This window comes from Centroberyx affinis, unplaced genomic scaffold (genome assembly GCF_046629955.1).
Source record: "Centroberyx affinis isolate AG114_WGS23_722 - 3 ecotype Tasmania unplaced genomic scaffold, CSIRO-AGI_Caff_v1 ptg001934l_1, whole genome shotgun sequence".
NCBI classification, from domain to species: Eukaryota; Metazoa; Chordata; class Actinopteri; order Beryciformes; family Berycidae; genus Centroberyx; species Centroberyx affinis.
In genome coordinates this window covers 322,219-343,869 of record NW_027280295.1, presented here as the reverse complement: position 1 = coordinate 343,869, position 21,651 = coordinate 322,219, and the positions used below count along the sequence as shown (strand labels likewise).

The 21,651-nt window shown below is 43.1% G+C and overlaps 1 protein-coding gene across 1 annotated transcript; it reads left to right on the top strand.

Moving 5' to 3' along the window:
- Positions 1-14,532: 14,532 nt before the first annotated feature.
- LOC139653629 (fascin-2-like) lies at positions 14,533-21,188 on the top strand. Its single transcript, XM_071530527.1, has 5 exons — positions 14,533-15,355; positions 19,831-19,987; positions 20,114-20,235; positions 20,365-20,532; positions 20,983-21,188. The coding sequence occupies exons 1-5, from the start codon at positions 14,533-14,535 to the stop codon at positions 21,186-21,188; spliced, it is 1,476 nt and encodes a 491-aa protein (XP_071386628.1).
- Positions 21,189-21,651: the final 463 nt, after the last annotated feature.

Sequence of the window (21,651 nt, the reverse complement as noted above, 5' to 3'; positions counted from 1 at the left end):
TTCTCGTGCACAGACACAGACACAGACACACAGACACATACACACACACACACACATAGTCAACTCTCTAACCGTGCTGTGTGTTGCTTGCCATGGCCCAGATCCAGCCATGCCACCCCTAATCCATTTCTCTGTTGCTCATTATCAGTGGGGCTTGTAAAGATTCTGTATCAGCTATGCTAAAAGAGCTTTTCACAGTATTACATGGGATTACTGTTGCTCCTCGCTACATATGTTGCTGACATACTCTGATGTAATATTGCCACACTGTTTACATGCTGTTGACAAAATAACAAAGACGTTACGCTTGTAATCTGGGCCTTCCCCCCTTTTTGTTTGTGGGTCAGTTTGTATCATATCCTCTTTTATCCAAGCATCATCCCTCCAACACTTCACCCTCTGTTTCCCTCTGCTCCGTGTTAGATAGTGGAATAGACTCACAATGTAGTTGAATGAAGGAAGAGAATGAAAGAAGAAAGTCACAGAAATCAGTGTGTACAAGTAGGGAACAAGCAAAAAGCAATTGCCGTATTTATGGATGATTGTCTGCTCTGGGGTAATTTACCCATGAGAGTTTAGGATAGGGGAAGAAGGAGATTTGACGAGCCACGCAATCTCAACTTTCTCAGATTTATCTAACCTAACCTGCTCACTCATAACATATTTACCCTGTTTGGCAGCAATCACTGAAAATTGCATAATCAGCGGATGGATGCAGTCTGTAGACAGATCTCTGTATCCACAAGAATAGATTTTCCCCAGCATCCACACTGCTGCCGTGTGGACGTGAAGCAGCGGTAGATAAAAGAAGAAATGAAGATCAGGGGGGTTCCAGAGGTCTACTGCGGCCCCTCTGCACAGTCACTGTGGAGAGACCCCCGGCTACGCTGTAAGTGGTCCCAGGGGGCGCTGTGCAACTCCAGGGCTTTCTGTAGAGCACAGAGCATGGAGGTTATCATGGGAAATTAGGGCTTTGTGCTTTATGAAGTGCTTGAGGCGGCACTCTAGGGTCAGCGTGCATCTCCGGTGGCAGTCAGAGAGGGCTGGGCTGGTCGTCATTTGCGGCTGCTAAATTGTCTTCAACACCTCCAAGAACCTGGGTTTCATCGACCTTATTTGGATGCCTTCCTGTGTCCCTCTCAGTATGCTACAAAATGATACCGCCCCAACATTAGAGCCCCGTTCGCCCCACCATCCCGCCTCCAAAATCTGTCAGTGTCCAGTCCACAGCACTGTACTGACCCAACAACGGCAGGAAAAGTTACAGCCAGTCATAAAAGGGGTCAGTCGCCTTCTCATACTGTCCCATCTGTAAGTGTAGGACAGCTGGAAATGCTCTACACCTCATAAATAATAAAGAAAGGCCTTTGGCCCACTTAAGAGGGAGATGTGTGATCCAGCAAGTGGACTAGTGCAATTAGCGGCAAGCTCTTACAATCAATGGCACCCAACATCAAGTCCAATTAAGCCAGGCTGTAGATAATCAGAGAAGAACAAATCTGACAAACCTTGATTGGTCTCCCCTGTCAAAGGTATGATTATTGTCTCAACCTTTGTGATTAACTGTCCCACCAAAATAGTTTAAAGAGCATAGTGGTCACGTACTGAATGGGAACTGAGACTGGAGCAGAGCATTACTGTTTCCTTCTTTTACAACAGCACCCCCCACCCCCACCCCATCCCTCTCCACCCTGCTGTGTAGTGCTGTTTGTGCATTCCTGTGTCGACAACCCCTCCGTCTAGTTCTCTGGGGTGTTTACCCCCTTTCACGGTAGCAGGCAAGCAGCTCCCTCCATCCCATCCCTGTTTACATTGCTCTTCTCCTCTATTTACTCTGTGCTCCAGCGCCCTGGCGCACCGTGCTCCAAACAGCTGTTCCATTATGGAGAGAGCAGGCTCTCCAACCACACAGTGCTGCCACACAGCTCTCTCCTGACAGCCCACCATGGTCGCCCCCATGATAACTGCCTGGCTCCACTGGCACGCCTGCCATTGTTACCGTACAGCTCAGCCTCCCCCAATGCCAGGGTGGCTTCTGGGCATGGAGTCAGCCAGGGCAACTGTCGGAGATTGTCTCCAAACCGCAAGACAAATTTGCCAAGTTCAGCTTTTGATTAAGTGTCTCCGTCTGGGATGCAGTACTGTGGTGATTCACTACAAGAAGCAATCATATCCAGATGATCTAGCATAAGCATCTTTACAATGAAAGAGGGCTTTTATAACATGTCATTACAAAACAAGCTGCGCTCTCGTTTATACGCATTCATTTTGGGTTACTTATATATCCTGTTACTACATGACATCATCCATAGGGGACATTTTTTCACAGAGTGTGAAGGGCCTGCCTCTCAAGCCTGTGTACTACCATGCCCCATTGTCTAGGCTCTGGCTAGCTTGCTGTCAGGTAAAAGGAAGGCTATTGTCTAACTGACTGTCTTGGGGTCATGCTATACCATGAATCTCCTGTGAATTATTTTTTACCTCCGCATGTTCTTTTTCCTGCTGGTGTGCACAGCTGGTGCTGAGTCAGGAGAGAGGAAACCTGGGAGAAAGGCCACCAAGCATCCCCGGGCTCCCAGTAGACCACTGCAGGGCCTGCGGCTACAGGGACAGGAGACACTCCATTAATCACAATACAATAGCTACTGCCTGGGGCCAGTGGAATATGGGCCTGTTTGGGTCTATATGTCGCTGTACGTGTGTAAGACTGCTAATGTGCAAACTGGTGTGTGTGCGTGTGTGTGTGTGCGTGTGTGCTCACACGTGTCTCATATTGCATGACAATACTGAACTTCCCCAACTATTAAACTCCCAATAATGATGTCAACAATACAGTACATTACACACAAAGAATTGGTACTATGCAATATACCTTGAATATAATTCTGTAGAAGCATTGACCTGATTGACACAAATGACAAAATGACTTTATGCTGCTATGGTAACAGTGCAGAGCATTAAATCACCAAACAACATCCAGTTCTCACAAAAGCCAATGCCATTGAATTAAGCGCTCCTGATATCATTCCCCTTTCTGCATTTTCTGGTCTCTTTTAATCATCCACTCTTGTGTCTTTAACACCCCTCTCCACCCCCATCTGCCCACATCTGTCCTTCTCTCTTTTTGCTGGTTGTATTTGTTTGGTACAACAAACCCTTCTGGATTGACATGAGCTGCCAGGTAGAGAGAGATGAGACGAGGCAGACAAATTAGAAAGACAGAGAGGAAGATCTCCCCTATCGTGGGATGCAGGTGGTCGATTCCAGAGAGGCACACAGACAAAGGACACACTGTCATACATTCACCCCAGACCTTTCAGGGCAAAGAAGACACATACATGCATGCAGCTTAAGCAGCCGCATTCACACACACTCACACACAAGCGCACACACAACAAATCTCTTTTCTCCTATCAGCACTGTAGTAGCCAGCACCCACACTTAAATGGGATATCAACGTGTATGATGGCACAAGTGCTGTATGAGTGTGTGCGTGAGAGAGAGAGAGAGAGACATACAGAGAGAGCATGAACTCATGCACGCATGCCTATGTGTGTGTATAAAAGTGCCAGTCATAGCAGGATGTAAAATAATTCTGCCCAGCTGCCAGGCCCCTAGCGCTGGTTGCCAGAGCCCTTAAACACATCCATGTCCTTCACTGGATGGCTCTGCTCTCCTCTCCTCCCCGTTTATATCTAGCACTTTAAAAATATACAATCTGCTTGGATACTAGGCAGTCATAAGCTCCATGACTGGCACTTGGACATCTTATCAACACGAGTTGAAGCCCCTGGGCAACTAAGCTAGGCTTTGATCAGGCATTTTGGAGACATCTCTCATTTTCTTCAAACAAATCCAGAGGGGTTGGTGTGCTAAATTCAAGACAAACTCAAAGCACAAAATGTACCTGATGATGCAGGAAATCGAGGACAGGCCATATACGGTCTGTTTAATAAAAGAAGGTGAGAGGCTGAAAAACAATCAGTGTGTGTGTGAGAGAGAGATGAAGAGGAAGAGAGGAAGATAAATAGTGTCAGAGTGAGAAGAGGGAAGAGCACAGCATGCATGGGGCCGTGCTATGAGATCAGCTGACAAACATCTCTGCAACCCTGGCGGAGGCAAATCAGCATCCATCCCCTGAATGGCCTGTGACAGTTGTTATGTATAGAGACCCGATTTCGCCTTATATCTTCTCTTGAGTTTTAGCCCTGCTACCTATCAGTGGGAGAGAAAGAGAAAGAGCGTGAACGAAAGAGAAAGAGATAGAAAAGTCAAGCTCGGGGCCTGCTGCTGAACAGTAGGGGAGAAAGTGAAAGAAAAAGACAGAAAGAGAAAGATGTAGACAAGAAAGAAAATGAAACCTAAATGGACCAATTCAGCTGGCGGAGCCACACAGAGAATTCACCTGAGGGCAGTCTCATGCCCTGTTTGTGTCTCCATGGAGACAGGCCTCCTGAGTGGGGGCTTCTGTGCAGACTGACAGTAGTCCAGCTACCCAGCCCTGCTATTGATTTCCACACTATTTCTGCTCTCCTGACCAGATCAGTGGATAAAGCTAGCCTGTGGTCAAGTCCTCTGCTACAAACCAAGCTGGTGAGGATGGCTGCAGAGAGACGTGGCACCTTCTCGTTGTCATCGTTTAGATTTATTTCATGCCTGCATGTTTTCAGGTTGTGTGTCTGAGATCCACTGAGTATTTTGAGAAACATTTCATTTGTGTGTGATGTGTTTCTTAACCCAGGTCGAACGTATAGCTCCCACCATATCAGAGAAGGTTCTATTTTCACGGCTGCAAATAGGCATTTGCCCAGGAAATCCCCAGCCTTGAATGCATTAAGATTTAAAGACCCCAGCCAACTGGGCTACAGGCTTGATAACATCTTATAGTCTGGTGCCTTGAGATATAAATACATCTACAGTACAGGGTCTATCCGTCTTCCAGCCAGCATGGTTTCAAGCCCTAAGGCAGTTGTCCTTAATGACAAGCCTTTTCCGTCATCTCTCCCCACTCAGCTCCACTTCCCTTGGTATCCTGACCATAGAACCAGATCAGGGGCTCAAGATGGCCTTTATCAGGGGTCTTTTGGCCGGTGTCAGCTTACAGGCCCCACTCTGTACACACAGCACATTATGGAAGTTTTAATAGGTGATCAGAGCAGCTGTTGCCGGCACAGCGTTGATTTACTGTGGCTCAGAGAGGGCTTAATGACTATAGAGGCAGACAGCTCTTAACCCTTTGATGTACGCTGGATAATGTAATAGGATCGGGTAGCCCCTTGGGAAACTTGCATACGCTCATGCACTAACATGAACATACACTGGCACAAACCCTTTTGGAATACAATTACACTGTCTAAAAGCTCTTTAATAAGAGAGTGCCAACCTCTTACTGCTGTATAGTAGACTTAAAACAACATATGGGTTTGACTTGTACTACCAGCTCCTGCTAGTGTTCCATCGGTTATGTTTGTGTGGTCCATGCATGAACATGTTCACACACACACACACACACACACACACACACACACACACACACACACACACACAACAGTTGTGTTCCTTGTTGACAGGTGGTACATGCTCAAGGAAACACAAGCTTACACAGCACAAAGAGCCCCAGTAGGCTTAGCACTTCAGCAGAGAGCAATTGGAATACTTATGCAGGAGCTAGCACTATTCTGACCATGCAACATCCATCTCTGGGGTCAAATGGCACAAATTCTGTTTGCACCTCAAAGACACCAATATCCTCTCTTTCACAATGTGTCCTACATCACAGCTGGGCAAACAACAGGGCCTGGCCTGGCCAAACAGTCATGACATGGATTAAACATCTGATGACAGACAGCTTTGTCAAAAAAATAAATGCACCCACATGCACAGTTTCACTGAAGCTTGCATGTGCATACACACAAACATGCAACCACACACAAAGTACACACACGCACGAGAAAAACCCCACACAAACATTACATTTCTAAGCAGTAATCATTGCTATAACAACTGAAAATCTCGGCCAACCTACTGTTTTGAACCCCAACCTAAACCTCCAGCCCGGGCCCCATTAACCCATCTAGGAATGATAGCTAAATTGTCCTCTAGCTCTCCAAGGCCAGCCAGGATGTAATCAAAAACAGACGGAATAATCAACAAAAATGCTCTCTATTCCGGTAAGGATGGCTCCCAATAGCGCATGAATTAGAGTGAAGCAGGCACTGGGACTGTGAATGATGTTGGGCTACCGGCATCAGCCAAGTCACTGTCTCCCAATGCCAAGTGAGAGGATGCCAAGCACTTCCTGCTGTAAACAATCTACCCACAGACGGAGAAAGAGGGGAGGAAACCTTTGAATGAGAAACAACAGGAGACGTAGAGAAGACCCAGTTGCTCAATGAAAATTTATCCTATGAACAAATGTGCTCAATTTGTCAGACAAGCTACGGTAGTCTGTTTGAGGGAAATATGTGTATGTGTATGTGTGTGTGTGTGTGCAAGGACAACTGGCATCTCTCTTTGTGTAGATGCACACAGAGCAAGTGCTCATGGCTTATGGAGACAGACGTTGGATATACAGCTTGGCTGAGCTCGCGCTACATAATAAGGGCTCTCTCTCTCTCTCCATCTCTCTCTCTTTATCTCTCTCCCTCACATTATCCCCTCCATTCCAACTGTTGGCCTAGCCCTCTGTCTTCTAGCCAGTTTGATTAGCTATCAGCGCCAATATCGATCCAACCTGTCACCACATGGCTAGACCTCATAGCACTGACGGTGATCCACATTCCTAATTGTTCCTTGTGACTATCCACACAACAAAACTGGTGCAAATTTAGTCTTAATTCACATACCAGCGATGATCCACATCTGCACTTCATGGAATATCACCCCATAAGGTCCTCTCCTCGCACTGTTTTAGATATTTCCTCTTTTCTTTCCCCCTGGCTACTGTACTAACAATCCTGCTAACAGCTGTTTCAGGGACGCTAAACAAACATGTTCCTCTGACCCTCTTAAAGGAACCTGGGACCGGCCGAAGCTTTGGAATCAGCATGGGAGGAGTATAGTACACAGACAGCATCACCGGACCACAGTATTTATACACTTGTGTGTAAATCACTCTCTTTAACAGTCTCTGCGTGTGGGAATGCAGTAAAAAGTGAGGGGGGAGAAATGCAGCGCGAGGTATGTCTGGCTCTTGCAGCATGGCAGAGCTCGTATATAAACCTTTTGAGTGCACAGACCAAGATGCAGAGACACTGAAACATGTGTGTCTGCACATAAATTGCCATGTAGACATGCACATGCACACACAAGCGCAAACACAAAAACACACACACACATACACACACACAGACAAGTTTGTATGCATCCACGCATAAGCACGCAGCCACACAGGCAAATTTACACGTACGCATGCACATTTTCACAGACACACACAGACACACACCTGCCATTGTAATTCATATGGTCATTCTCTTTATATGAAAGAGACAGGGCTTTGTCAGAATGGCAGAAGCTGAGGCCACATATTAGCCCTCCTGTCGGAGCCAGTGAGCAGAGGATGACATTAACATGAGCGCTCCTGTCCCTTAAAGCTCACACTGCCTGTCTGCATGGAAACAGGAACCCCGTCTACACACAGCTCACAGCAGTGTCCACCAGCCTGCCATTTAATCAGCGCGAAACTCCTTTTATTGCTCACCTATTTACAGGCCGGTTTTTCCTCAGAGTGGAGGTATCTTTGTCAATAATGTATAACGCACTGTGAGGCAAGCACTGTAACCTCCAATTAAGTTATACCACCTTCTCTTTCTGCATGAGCAGTTTGCTGTCTTCACTCCTTGGAGAAAAGAGGGACGGGGGAAGGGAAAAAAAGAAAAAAAAAAAAGAGTGGTTTAACAAGTTTGGCTTGCGCTAAAAACAAATGACAGCCCACAAAACAAATGTGGCATTACAACTGGGTATTAAAAGGCCTGACATTTACCAAGGCTCATTTATATGACTGCCTGTACTTAGCTCATTGGCGGCCCCCATTACATCGGGTAGAGCGTGAGTGAGAAGGCCGGGGCCGGGCTGGGCTGGGGCTGGGCAAACACTGTGGGGTGAGCCTTTAACGGCCTGTGGGAGGGTCGTCCTGTAGATGAATGAACACCTGGATTAATGGGGTCAGTGGGCACCAAGCTGCTGAGGAAGGAGAATCCCAGCCAAGGCAGCCATTTTACATTTTACATTTACTGCATGTCTCACGGTCCGTCTTCCTCTGCTGGTTTTAGCGGGGGCAGCAGCAGGGTCCCACAGGGGCACAGGAGAGGGAAGAAAGGACATTTTTGGAGCTGTGTATATGGGACATGGGAGGTGGGGGTGCTAGTTATACAGTTATGATTTTATGAACGCTCAGCCTGCTCAAGGACACAACCCTATAGCAGGAACTGCATTGGATTTATGCTGACGTGCAATAATGGCTAAAACTGTTACTGAAAATGCAGTAGTATGGAACTGAACTCACTTGATTTAGTGAATGCAACTTTTGTTTGATGATATTCCATCTGCCATGTTGAAATGTGCCTTCTTTACACTCACAGTGGAATTAGTGGTGTATCACCAAAGTGTCATTTTTATCATTAATTAAAGGATTCCCACCTTGGTCCTCTGAGAGTAAGTTGGGTTCAAGTTGCCACTGGACTGTTTTGACTCCTCTGTAAAAGCGCTTTACAATGCAAGCTGAACAGGGAGGGTGCTGGCCCTTTAAATGGAGCTCTGAGCGCTTGGCAGCCTAATAGATGCAGTCTAAAGGTGCTAATGGATGGCAACCTGAAAAATGGTCTTATCTGAAAAGGTCCAGGACAGTTATAAATGAAATAATCGCACCAAGCGCATTAATCCATGTTCATGCCCTAGGGGGGGACCTCAGCTCACCATTTGATCTGTGTGTGTGTGAGTGCATGCATACGTGTGTTTGTGTGTGTACGCATGTGTGTATGTGTGTGTGTTTGCAAATAACCAACCCTTTTCACTCTCTTTTTTCCATCATTCAGTCCCTTTCTCTGGGAGCTAACAGCAAAGGTTTTTATTATTCTTTCTAACTCGCTTTGAACCAGGAACCCCAGCAGGGGACCTTGCACAAGGAAAGAGAGAGAGGGAAGTAAGAGAAATAGTGCAAAAGAGAAAGATACAAAGAGAGAGAGAGAGAGCAAATGAGAGAGCAGGAGAGAGACAGAGGGAGAGATTAAAGACAAAGAAGTGACACAACACACTTTGGTCACTGCACCACAGTCTAAATGACTTAAAGTTATTGCTCATAAGGTTCCTGGAGAGCCAGGCAGCCTAGACACAAGAAGGGAATGAGGGGGGTATCTGAAGGACAGAAGAAAGGCACTGTCCTCATTAGCTGAATATTACCTCCATCGTTAGAGATTGTCACAAGGCAGATCACTGACAGCACACCCAGTGCAATCCTTCCAGACTTTTATTGGTTCTTTCCAGCTGTAAAATATACTGATCCTTGAGTGAAAGGTTGGACACATTGTGTGTGGATACATCTGAGATTCTGCCCTGCCCACCCTCAGAAAACAATTTGCTGCACTGTCATGAATTAATTAAACTTTTGTTTAGTGCTCAACAAACCCAGCAACTCTAAGACTTTCCGCTGGGAAGCTTGAGAAAATGAATGACATTATTCTTGTGAAATGCTTCTCATCCCATAGTGCCTGAGTCTAGATTTGTTGAAGTAAAAACACTTTCTAGTCTGAATTTATGGTCAACATCACCATCTACTGGACAAGAATCATATGCCCCAATACAAACTAGTTATCTGTCAAAGTCGTAAGCTTAATTGTATGCCTTGCCATATCCCACATGGGTGATTTCGGTTTGCATCTGGCCCACTACACTTAACAAAAACAATTATATTGGCTAATTCATATATTCATATAGAGACTTACAGTGTATCTGTAATAATTGTAAGTTTATTGTGACCTTATCTTACTTAGCCTAATTGTATTTTTTTTTTTTATCTCCAATGGTAGTACAAAAGGATTATAGTATTTATTTTTGACAAATAGTAGCTTCATGATAATTTCAAGTTTTGTTGTGATATTTGTATAGTTCAAAAAGTATATTCAATATGGTGCTTATTCGTAAGGGACAGTGGTGCTAAATGAGGGGGGATGAGATTTTATAAACCTAAAACATTATCATTACCATATGGCTGTTTAACATATGTTTTTAAGTCCAAACATGTATATGCAAAAACGTGGTGTAGCTACAGGAATCAACCAGTAGGACTCTGGGACAAAACTGAATAAGTGAATGATTTATTATGTACATCACCCGTTGATTTACAAACCCTGATTTTGGATTATGAGGTCTGGTTAGCTATATGCAGAAATATAAGTTGCAAAGGTGCATTTATTTGACCCAATTATCACTACCCCAACCCTCACTATGAGAATCAATACAAATTGATGGATGGATCCTCTCTATGATAGTAATTGGGAAACAAAAAATACAATATGCAATATGCCATTATATCAATTATGTCTATGACTTTCAGTTACGCTAACACTTACAGTTATCTTCCTAATAGTAAACTACAATTGTGTAATGGGGAAAGGCAACACTGCCACCCAGTGAGCACAGGGTGGAAACACATTTCATTGAAATTCAATGTGTACTATATCTCCTGAAATGAGTGTGATTGATGGGTTGGGTGAGTTGGGTAAAAGTACCAAATGGTAAATGTATCATATTGTACAAGGTAGATGTGGGCAGCTCAGATCCCTGTGCTAATATCTGATTCAACCAACAGAAGTTTGTTCAAGGTTGAAGACTGAAGGAAATTCTAATTGGAGGCACTTGAGGGTTTATTCTGGAGACATTTTCCTTTTTCTTTTTTTGAATGCTTTTGTTGGGTTCTTATCAGCGGAGATAAAACTTTCCTGGTGCTTTCCCCAAAGAATGCACTTATTCAGTTAAAATAGTTACAACCTTGAAGAACGAGCAGAACTTAGGTACTTAAAGTGATGTTGAGCTTTGCTGGTACATTGGGTGGTGTAGCTTCCTGGACATGATATAATCCCAAAATTGGCGATTATCTGTTATTGGTTGCTCCGGTGCTCCGTGAGAGGGGATTGGAGAATTGCGTTTTTTCCCCCTCTCCATTCACTACCATTGTATAGTGTAACAGGTCTCACACTTCTAGCACATAAAGGGACGCTAACAAAGCAGATTCTGACAATATATAAAAAAAAAACTAGTCCTTGATTTTGGGGTTATATCATGGCCCAGAAGCTACACAACCAAAGTTCAAGATCACTTTAAAGTCACACTGAAATTAAAATGACTTTTTTGCCTTTTTAGCTCATTCAAACTATCATACCATACAGCTATTTGACAATTTCTGCCAAAAAAAATGAAAAATCACATGACTTTTATTTACCTAAAACCGCCTTTCTCTCCATAACTGATAACTCCCTAACTCCCATTGGTTTACACTTTTGAATGATCCCTCCTTGCCTTATGACCCGCCTCAGTATCCTGTTTAAACAGGAAATGCATCACCTTAAGGGAGCAAGGTGTTCTCAAAATGCTGTTTCATTGTGACTTTAACTTACCCGGCCATTAAAATCCACAAAATCAGGGAAAAGGAGTAGCACTGGCAGTTTAGTATAGAATGTGACTTTGATGATAATAAATGACCTAATTGCAAAATAGAGGCAGATGATTTAACAAAGTGAATTCACTTTTGACAGACAAAATGAAAATAAATTCTTTAACATAGACTAACAGAAATACATCCAAATGATGGCAACTCAGTCCAGTGTTTCTTTCAAATATTGGAGCCATGCAATGTATTATAGGAGGTTAACAGATTCTCACCAAGGAGCTGAGTAACAGTCCTATCAGGTGGATTAGAAGTACAGTGTGAGCACTCTATTTATAGTGAAACAGTGTGCCACTTTCATTGACTCACAAAATCCAATGGCGCCTACACACAGAACAGCTGTGAGGGAAATTGATCACTTTCAAATCTAACTGTGACCAACAGCAGACTCAATACGGTGCACTTTTGGTAGAGATTGCCTGACCATAATAGCTGTACTAGCTGCGTACATTTTGTATTCTACAATTTCAACACAGTTAATTCTGATACAAAATGAACTAGAATTGCACTCAGAGAGTGCAGACCTCCGCCAAGGTTCGTGCTATTATTGCTTGTTCGTGAGTCGGATCCGGATCCGCTCCAAAATTTAATGGGTTCTTCCTTGGCCCATGCTACACCCTTTCGCGAAGTTTCATGAAAATCAGGCCAGTAGTTTTTCCGTAATCCTGCTAACAGACAGACAGACAGACAGACAGACAAACAAACAGCACCGAAAACATAACCTCCTTGGCGGAGGTAACTAGTACTTGATATTGAAAATGTCTATTGATCAGTAGGTCGCCTCATAAACAAATATAGCAGCTTTTGGAAAGGCGTAGTGTGCTGTTCAGTGCTGAGGAGCTCCCACACTGCCCCTCCTTTGAGACACAGTGGTTTACTCACCTACTACAAGGGCCCACCTGGCCATCTGTGTTTGACTGAATGACTAATGGACTCATCCCATTAGGGACAATGAACACAAGACCAAGTGAAAAGTAGAGAAGATACAGTATATACAGTAAGCAATGTCTACCATGTTGGTAATAGGGAGAGGAGTGTACTGCATCACTTTTTAACCATTTTCATACTATTCTAGGTTATTGAAACCTATAAACATTAAATAGGCTTCCTTGATTCTTTTACAATTTTAAGAAAGCTGTTTAACTAACAGTATTGACTTAAATTGTTCTCAAAAATATAAGTCTTCTATTCTAAGTTTGTGAGAGTGATTTATTTTGATATGATATAAAATTCAATTGTAATGAAGGGGATGCTGTCCCTTACTATACACACATCTATGTACTACATGGTATGTACTACATAAATAGTTTCTATTCAGCTTTAGATGATTACTACTCTTTTTCCTCAGATTACCAGGACAGTGTTAACCCCCTACAGTGGTCTGGGCTCTCTGTGCCAATCCCTCTTTCTGTCTCATGCCAAGGGCAATAAACTTAGATGACAACACTTGCCATTAAAGAGTGTTAGGAAATAATGCCAGCCTGATGATTTCCCTTACCACTAATATTACAGTTTGAATCACACACTCTGGTGGTTTTAGCATTTAGGGTATCCAGATCTCCTTTGCATAAGTTTCCTCCTACAACCCCAGGAACCTTAGTGAAAGAGGTCTGTAATGCTCTTAGAAAGGTTGATCTTGGCGTGTGCTGTGACAAAGGTCATGAGACATGGAGTCCTGTCCTCTGCTACCAAATGGCTGACAGACTAACAGAAGAGGGTCTGGGAGGATTAAAAATAATACAGATTGGAGCAAGGGAGACGTTGGATGAGAGTCAACCAGTAAAAGACTTTCAAAGTGAAAGTTGAGACAAGGCAAATGTGCAATACTTGAGTACATTCAAATGTGTTGTATTCAAATTCCTCTTAGCTAAGCTCGCAGACCTTACAAATTTAAATATCTCTATGGAGAAACTTGGACCAAACAAAAAGCAGCAGTGGAGCGCTACATGCGTGGCAACATTTTCATAAAGAAACCTTTCTACAGCTTTGGGAATTTAAAGTATGCCTCCAAATAATCAGTCAGCCTGATGTATATTAACCCTGGTAAAAGTGAATGTGAAAGAGGCTCTTTGTGAATGAGATTTCAAATCTTTGCATGGAGTCTTTAACACGTGGAAAGCTTATTTATAGGCAGGAAACATTGTTATTCAAGTTGTGCTTATGCTTACACATACTAACTTAATCTTGGACAAAACCTGTTTGAAAAGGGGCTCGCTACAGAAAGGGAAGCTGTGGGGAGTGACCAAAAGCACCTTTACTCTCTGGACGTTTTCCAATTAGGCTGTGGCTCGCCAGCAGATCAAAGCTAGGATAATCCTTGGGTTGGATGGCGTGGCTACTAGTATATAGGCCTAAATATGTGAGTGAGAGCCAATAGGGAGTGGGGTTGACAAATGAGAGTGTCAGTGTGAGTTATAGGGAGGGAGGACGAGTAAGAAGGAGAAAAGGGAGACATGAGCATAAAGGAAGATGTGAAACAGATAGAGAATGAAACTGCACTGAGTGTGTAACAGGGAAGGAGAGGGAGGAGAGATGTAAGGTTGGTGCACTGGTACGTGACGTCAGCGGCTTGTTGGATTGAGGTGCTGTGTCCTGCTGATTTTAATCCCAACTGATTAAGGAACAGAGAGCAAGCGCCTGTGCAAGTCCTCTGGGGAAGAGAGAGAGAGAGTGAGAGCGGAAGAGAGGAATACTGAACACATTCCATTAAGGGAGATAAGTGGAGCTAATTTACAGCTTGAGAGACGGAAGAGGAGGGGGTTCAAACATTTTGCTTTTCCTTTTCTATCTCATGCCCGCTTTCCCCCATTACCCTTTCCCTTGTCTGTCCTAAACCTATTCACTTGGAATCTTAACGTGTGGACGGATCAAGCATGCCCACAAACGGAATTAACAAAGCCCTGAAGCTGCAGTTTGGCCTCATCAACCATGAGAACCGGTACCTGACGGCCGAGGCCTTTGGCTTCAAGGTGAACGCCTCGGCCACCAGCATGAAGAAGAAACAGATCTGGACCCTGGAGCAGGATGACCAGGACGGGCAGGCGGTGTTCCTCCGTAGCCACCTGGGACGCTATCTGGCCTCTGACAAGGATGGGAAGATCACCTGCGGGGCAGAGAAGCCAGACTCTGACTGCCGCTTCCTCATTGTGCCCCAGTCTGATGGACGCTGGGCCCTACAGTCAGAACCTTACCTGCGCTACTTTGGAGGCTCAGCTGACTACCTGTCCTGCTTTGCCCAGGCTATTGCGGAGCCAGAGTTGTGGGCCGTCCACATGGCCCTCCACCCACAGGCCAGCCTGCTCAGCGTGGCACGTAAGCGCTATGCCCATCTGTCTGCCTCTGATGGAGAGATCTCAGTGGATAGCAACATTCCCTGGGGAGTGGACTCCCTGGTCACCCTGGTCTACATGGAGGGCAAGTACAGCCTTAAGACCTGCGACAGCCGTTTCCTCAGCAATGATGGTAAACTGGTGAAGGATAACACCCTTACCACTGCCTTCACACTGGAGCTCAAATCTGGCAAGCTGGCCTTCAAGGACTGCGATGGGAAGTACCTGACCCCTATGGGTCCCACTGGCACGCTGCGCTCTGGCCGATGCTCCAAGCCTGGCAAGGATGAGCTGTTTGATCTAGAAGAAAGTCATCCACAAGTAGTTTTTCAAGCGGCCAATAAAAGATTTGTCTCCGTTAAGCAAGGTAATTAGCCTGCGATAGATTGGTGAGAAAAATGCACACAAGTTTGTAATGTAATCACTTGCCTTTATCTTACAGCAACAATTAAGTTTTATATTTAGAGAATTGAACAGTCTCATACAGAGAATGGTTTGGAGTGCTGCACCCCTGCTGCTCTTACTCAAACAATAAGAGCATTGAAGCAAGCATGAATTTCACTATTGATTGATTTGAAGAGATGTGTGGTTAATGGATGAGTCATGATTGCTTGCAAATAACTTCTTAAATAACTTCTTGAATCTTCTCAGACTTTGACAGTGTAGTGTAATATAAATGCTGAAGATGGGCTCCCAATTCAACAGGTCCATTTTGTTTTGAGGCAATTTGGAAGGTGTCTTCATGATAACAAATGGATTTGGAAACAGAACAAAAAAATGGCATTCATGTACACCAAATGTGGCTCAAAAGCAGGAGTTCCTTTCAGAGGCTTCATGCTGAATTGTTGTTTACACTTATTATGAAAATAACATCATGGTTAATGCATCTCCTTTGAGAAAATTAGAGCCTACAGCGATTCACTTGTCTATTATTTTGTATTCACTAAGCACAACCCGCTGAAAGCCCTTGTGCACTTTACCATCACATTGTAAGCACCGCATGAAGCCATTTTCTGGTTCCCAAGAGAGAAACATGTGGTCACTGTATTTTTGACACTACACAACCGCTTCCAGAAAAAATGCCAATGTGTCAGTAAGTGAGTTCAGTAATGTATTTTTCTTTACAAGGAGAGAAAATAATTCACCATTCAATATTCTTTTGTTCAATGCAGTAGTCAACTTCCCAGTTCAATAGTACTATGAAGTGCTTTAGACTTCAGTTCAGTAGTCTTTTCACCATGTCAGCCAGCTTCTGTTCAGTTCTGTGTTCTGTTCTTCAGTTGAGTATTCTATTTTCCAGTGTTAGTTTCTTAGTCTCATCTCAACTGGTTTGGCTTTGGTGTTGGTTTGGGGAAGCTATTGGAAACTGAACCAGGGCAGCTATATAGAGACTGTAGTTGTATAGTTGCATTTTCCAGGACAAAGTACTGATGGTGGCTTAAATAATAATAGCATAATGGAAGATCTATATAGAAGATTTTCAATGCATAGATCAGTGGTTCTCCACCCTGGTCCTCATGACCCATCACCAATTTCAATTTAGACATCTAATCAGGGACTGATATACACCTGGGACACCAAGTGGAAGTAATTAAGTAGCTGGTAGGATAGAAAACCAGCAGTACTCTAGGCCCCAAGGACCAGGATTGAGAAGCACTGGCATATCAAACAGCAGTGCACAGCGGATGGTGTGCCCTTTGAGTTATTTGAATACTTTCCTGATTGAAGAAGTACCAGTTGGGTGGATATAGCTTGAGCACATGCAATGAATGAGGGTAATGAGGGATTCAAATTAACTTAAAATAGCCCAGACTATTCCATTTCATCATTTCAGTAAAAATACCAATCCAGGAACATTCACAAACCACTGAAAGAAAGCCCTTGCGTTCTTGCCTGCATGCTTGATCCAGTCAGTGGTTGACGGCCATACTGAGGGGGTAATCGTGGTAATGGGCTTTGTCATTTCCACTGTGTGTCCATTGAAGATTAAGCAGAGCACAGATGACTCCAGGGCAGACCTGTGTCCCATGGGTGTCACTTAATTACCATCAATGACCATCAGACTTGCAGCTATCGTCAGAACAATACTAGCTCTCTTACATCACAGAGTGAGAGTGAAGTTTTCCAACTTACGTGGTTCTAATGGAAATGTAGATCCTGGACTGGGGTAGATACTGGGGCAACTAAACAGAGACCTATGGCCAGGCCTTACCAGACAGATCAGTTACGCCTGGATGATATGATGATCTGCTCTGTAGGATATATAAGTAGACAAGACAGCAACTTTTGACAAATAGGGAAGAAAACTGGGATCTATTGTAGTTTTTTGAGGCTTTCAAATTTAATTGAAACAACTGATAGTTCTGTCAGGCCTGGTTGAAAGACATTTTTACAGGTTTAGTTGTACACAAACTATGAAGTACAGACACTATTAAGCATATCTGAGAAAATTAGGTTCTTGAACCAACATTCCATTGTGTAATGAATCGTGGTTCTCATTGGTTATGCATGACTACAATTCTGAATTAGCAAAAGGTCACTTTCGGGTCAATATTTCAACAACCTCCCCACAAAATATAGGGCAAAGAATTTCATTTTGAATTGTAGTGTTTGGCCTTGTGGCAGATCCACTTTTTTAAGGAACAAGGCACTGAAAGCTGCTTAGTGGGCCCTGTGGTGCAGATTTGCATTTCACCACTCAGGGAATTACAGCAAGCGAATGAGCAGGATGGGTGGAGGGGTGGCTGTGGGGGATTAGGGATGTAACAGGCTTAAGAGAGAGGTTGAAGGATATTTCTGTGGCATCTAATTTGAACTACAGCAGACACAGTTCAGTTATATGTCTGCGTATTCTCCAACACCTCACACTCTCCATCAGACAGACTTAATACATGTGGATTAAGTATATAACACTAGATCGGCTGCAGGTGAGGCACTCAGGTCTAGAGAAGAGGGCACTAGTGACTCAGGAAAAATGGAAACCATTTTAAACAAATGTGGGGTGTTACTGTGATTGTTTTTGGCTTAAGTTACACAATTGCTTTTAAACCGAATATATGAGTTATGAGGTTTGTGAAATTAATTGTTCAGTTGTTAAATTGTGTCATTATTATTATAATATTTAAAATTTGGTACAATTATAGCCTGATATTCAGACTGAATGGCCATTTCGTTTCCACTCCATTATTCAGTCTGACATTGCCTCCATGTTAGTTCTGTGGGGGGGGGGGGGGTTGTTGATTTTCCCCAAATCAATCACCAGTGACTGACGTTTCTGGCCGCTCTGATGTTATTTTCAGTTACACTGATGCTGGGCGTATTTACTAACTTTACCAAAAATGCCATTTTTTACTAAAATAGCATCTTTGCAAAGACAATATGTTGGTTAAGGAATGATTTCAACAAATATTATGCCGATACGATGAAATAATGAAAAATCGTTGCACGAACGGTTCAAACTTTAGTCCCACCCACAAAGGCGCTGATTGGTCTGATCGTTTTTTTTCTGATCGAGAAATCGCCTTTAAATAGAGCAACACCAGACCCTGAATGGCTCGACCAAATCTGAAGAGTGGGCGGGTCGCGATTCAGGAGTCTGGAACCAGACTAGTACAATTACAGAATTTAGGATCTTCAACCAAATACCAATTTATTTTAGGATTCTCAGCAACTTCAAGTCAACAATCTACAGATGATCTTACCTATCTTGCCTAACTTTGTTGCATATTAATTTACAATTTTGTGTTGAACAAATTATGTATAGATTATAATCTGCACAATTTTGAAGGAAACATGGTCTCTGAAACTGAGGGTTGCTTAAAATCCATAGAAACCCTAAATTATATAATAGTAGAAATGTAATAGGTCTGTTATAATGTATTGTATAATGAATGCTATCATTGATTATTATATACTATATTCTAAACATATTTTTGGAACTTTCTTGTCCAATAATTACTCAAGATAAAGTTTGGTTTTACATAAGTCTTAACAAACATTACAACCTCAAAATGTGTTTAAGACTCATGCTTAATTGTCACATACCATCAGTCCTTGTATGTAAATTTCCAAATTAGAGAATGAAAAAGCTTGATACCATTAAGGATTTGGTACAGCATGTCTCACTCCATTGTTTCCACCTCATAAACAATAATTACTACATACTAGAGGTGTGAATGGTTTGTTGAACCATTTCAGACAACCAATGTGACTGGTCATGTTTTATTAGATGCTTTGCAAAATCTTATACCCATGGAGCTAGTTAGTGATCTTTCTTGGTTTCTCCTTCTTTTAATTCTTATGTATGTATATACTACCTTGGAGAAAAATCTGCTGCACTGCAGCTGTGCTTTGTATCTTACCTCATTAATATTGTACCCACATTCACAGTAAAGAATTGCCTTCTTAGTAAGGATGCACAAATATAAGATCATCTGCCAGCAGACAGTCTTGAAGCAATACCATGCCAAGGTTGTCATACAGCAGTATGTGGCACAAAATGGCACCTCCAGGTGGTGACACCCACATAAAACATGATATTGACAGCATCGAGCCACCTTTTTCAACCTGCGACATGAACATGTTGTGAGATCTAACAGCACCTACTGCCTATGAGGAGAAGTACACTGTGACTCAAGTTGTTGTAGATAACTCGCTGTATTGTGCTGTGCAACAAGAGGGCACGGTTATAATTAAATGTCACATTACTGTTATGCAAGCATGTCTCCTTGACAATGCCTTAGAGTGTAAATGGCATTCAAGAGGAGGTACAATTGTAATTCTTATTCTCTGTTGAACAAAAGCATAATTATCAGGGATGTCTTTTTCTTCCCTTATTGTCAGGGGTGAGCATTTCAGCCAATCAGGATGTGGAGACAGACATGGAGACCTTTCAGATGGAGATTGACAAGGAGAGCAAGAAGTGTATGTTCAGAACCAATGGCGGATCCTACTGGACTCTCGTGTCTCACGGAGAGATCCAATCCACTGCCACAGAAGTGTGAGTAGCTCTTAGCTTCAAAATAAGAGCTTATTTTGTGTCAAGCTGTTGTGTTGCCTGTTCACACATCTCTTATCTACATTTTCCTTCATATCCCAATCGTTCCATCCACCTCGTTCTATCCAGAGAGGTCAATACAATGTTTGACATTGAATGGCGAGGCCAGAGAGTGACACTCAAGGCAAGTAATGGGAAGTATGTGTGCACAAAGAAGAATGGGCAGCTCTCAGCGGTCAGCGATACTGTGGGTAAGTACTTTTAGGCAACCATTTATCCAGTCACTGTGTGCGTTTGACTGAAAATACCCCAAAAGTTCCAGCTGCATCAACTGGATAGATGAACAGTAATTGTCCTGCACTCTTGTCCGGCCATTGCAGGTGACGATGAACTATTCCTGATGAAACTCATCAACCGCCCCATGCTGATCCTTCGGGGAGAGAATGGCTTTGTGTGTCACCACAAGAACTCCAACACTCTGGATGCAAACCGATCGGTCTATGACATTTTCTCGTTGATCTTCAATGATGGCGCATACCACATAAAAAGTCAGTGTGTCTGTGTGTGTCATGGGCTTTATAACTAGGGATGGGACAATATATTTAAATTCAATATATAACAATGCAAAAATGGGACAATACATATCATGTGGTGCAGAAAAATTAATCACAATATTAGCTACATTTTATTCTGCTGTAGTAATTACAAATGAAATGGCTTGCCCATTACAATTTCACAAGTTCTACATCTAAATTATATTATCTGCATAATATTTGTTGTTCACATTCTAGTAAGCCAATGCCATTGCTAGAAACAAAAGAAGTGAACCCTATATTGCTTATCGAATCATATTGTGTGATAAGCATATCGTCCCATCCCTATGTATAACATAAATAATAACATCTGTGCCCTATATTTACACATATTTAGGATCTATCTCAATAATTGTTCATTTTTACCTAACAGCTAATAGATAATCCTCTAATGTTCCTCTCCAGGTGCGGGTGGAAAGTTCTGGTACGTCTCCAGCAATGGCCTAGTGTGCTCAGATGGAGAGAAGCCTGAGGACTTTTTTCTTGAGTTCCTGGAGCACGGACGCATCGGCATCAAGGGCTCCAATGGCAAATACCTGCGTGGAGACCAGGGGGGCACGTTGAAGGGTGATGGCACCGCTGTCGATGTGTCCTCTCTCTGGGAGTACTGATCCGTCCTCACGATGGTCCTCAAAGAAGGAGGGCAGAGGAGAGGCGCAGGACACGCTCCTAGCAATATAAACATGATGCGGACTGACCGGGGGACATTTTCGCTGCCGTTTGTATTCTAGCTGCCAGGTGCCCAATCCTCATTTTTTTTATTGGGAAGAAGTGAAAACTTTAGGAAGATATTTGTGCGTGTGTGTGGGTGTGCTTTTTCCGAAATCTGTTAAATGTTTTGTTTTTCGAATGACAATGCCAACAACAGATAATACAATACAATAATCTGTAATTTTACCATACACATCATACATATGGCATAGTTGGTGATAGCCCCATACAATGTCAGTACAGTGGCTATTACAGTAAATATCTGAGGTTTATTCCAGCAAAAGAGCACAACTATACTCACTGAAAACAAACAATTAACTTCATGTGGTTTAGCTGACTAGTCCTTAGTATATTCTATTCCAC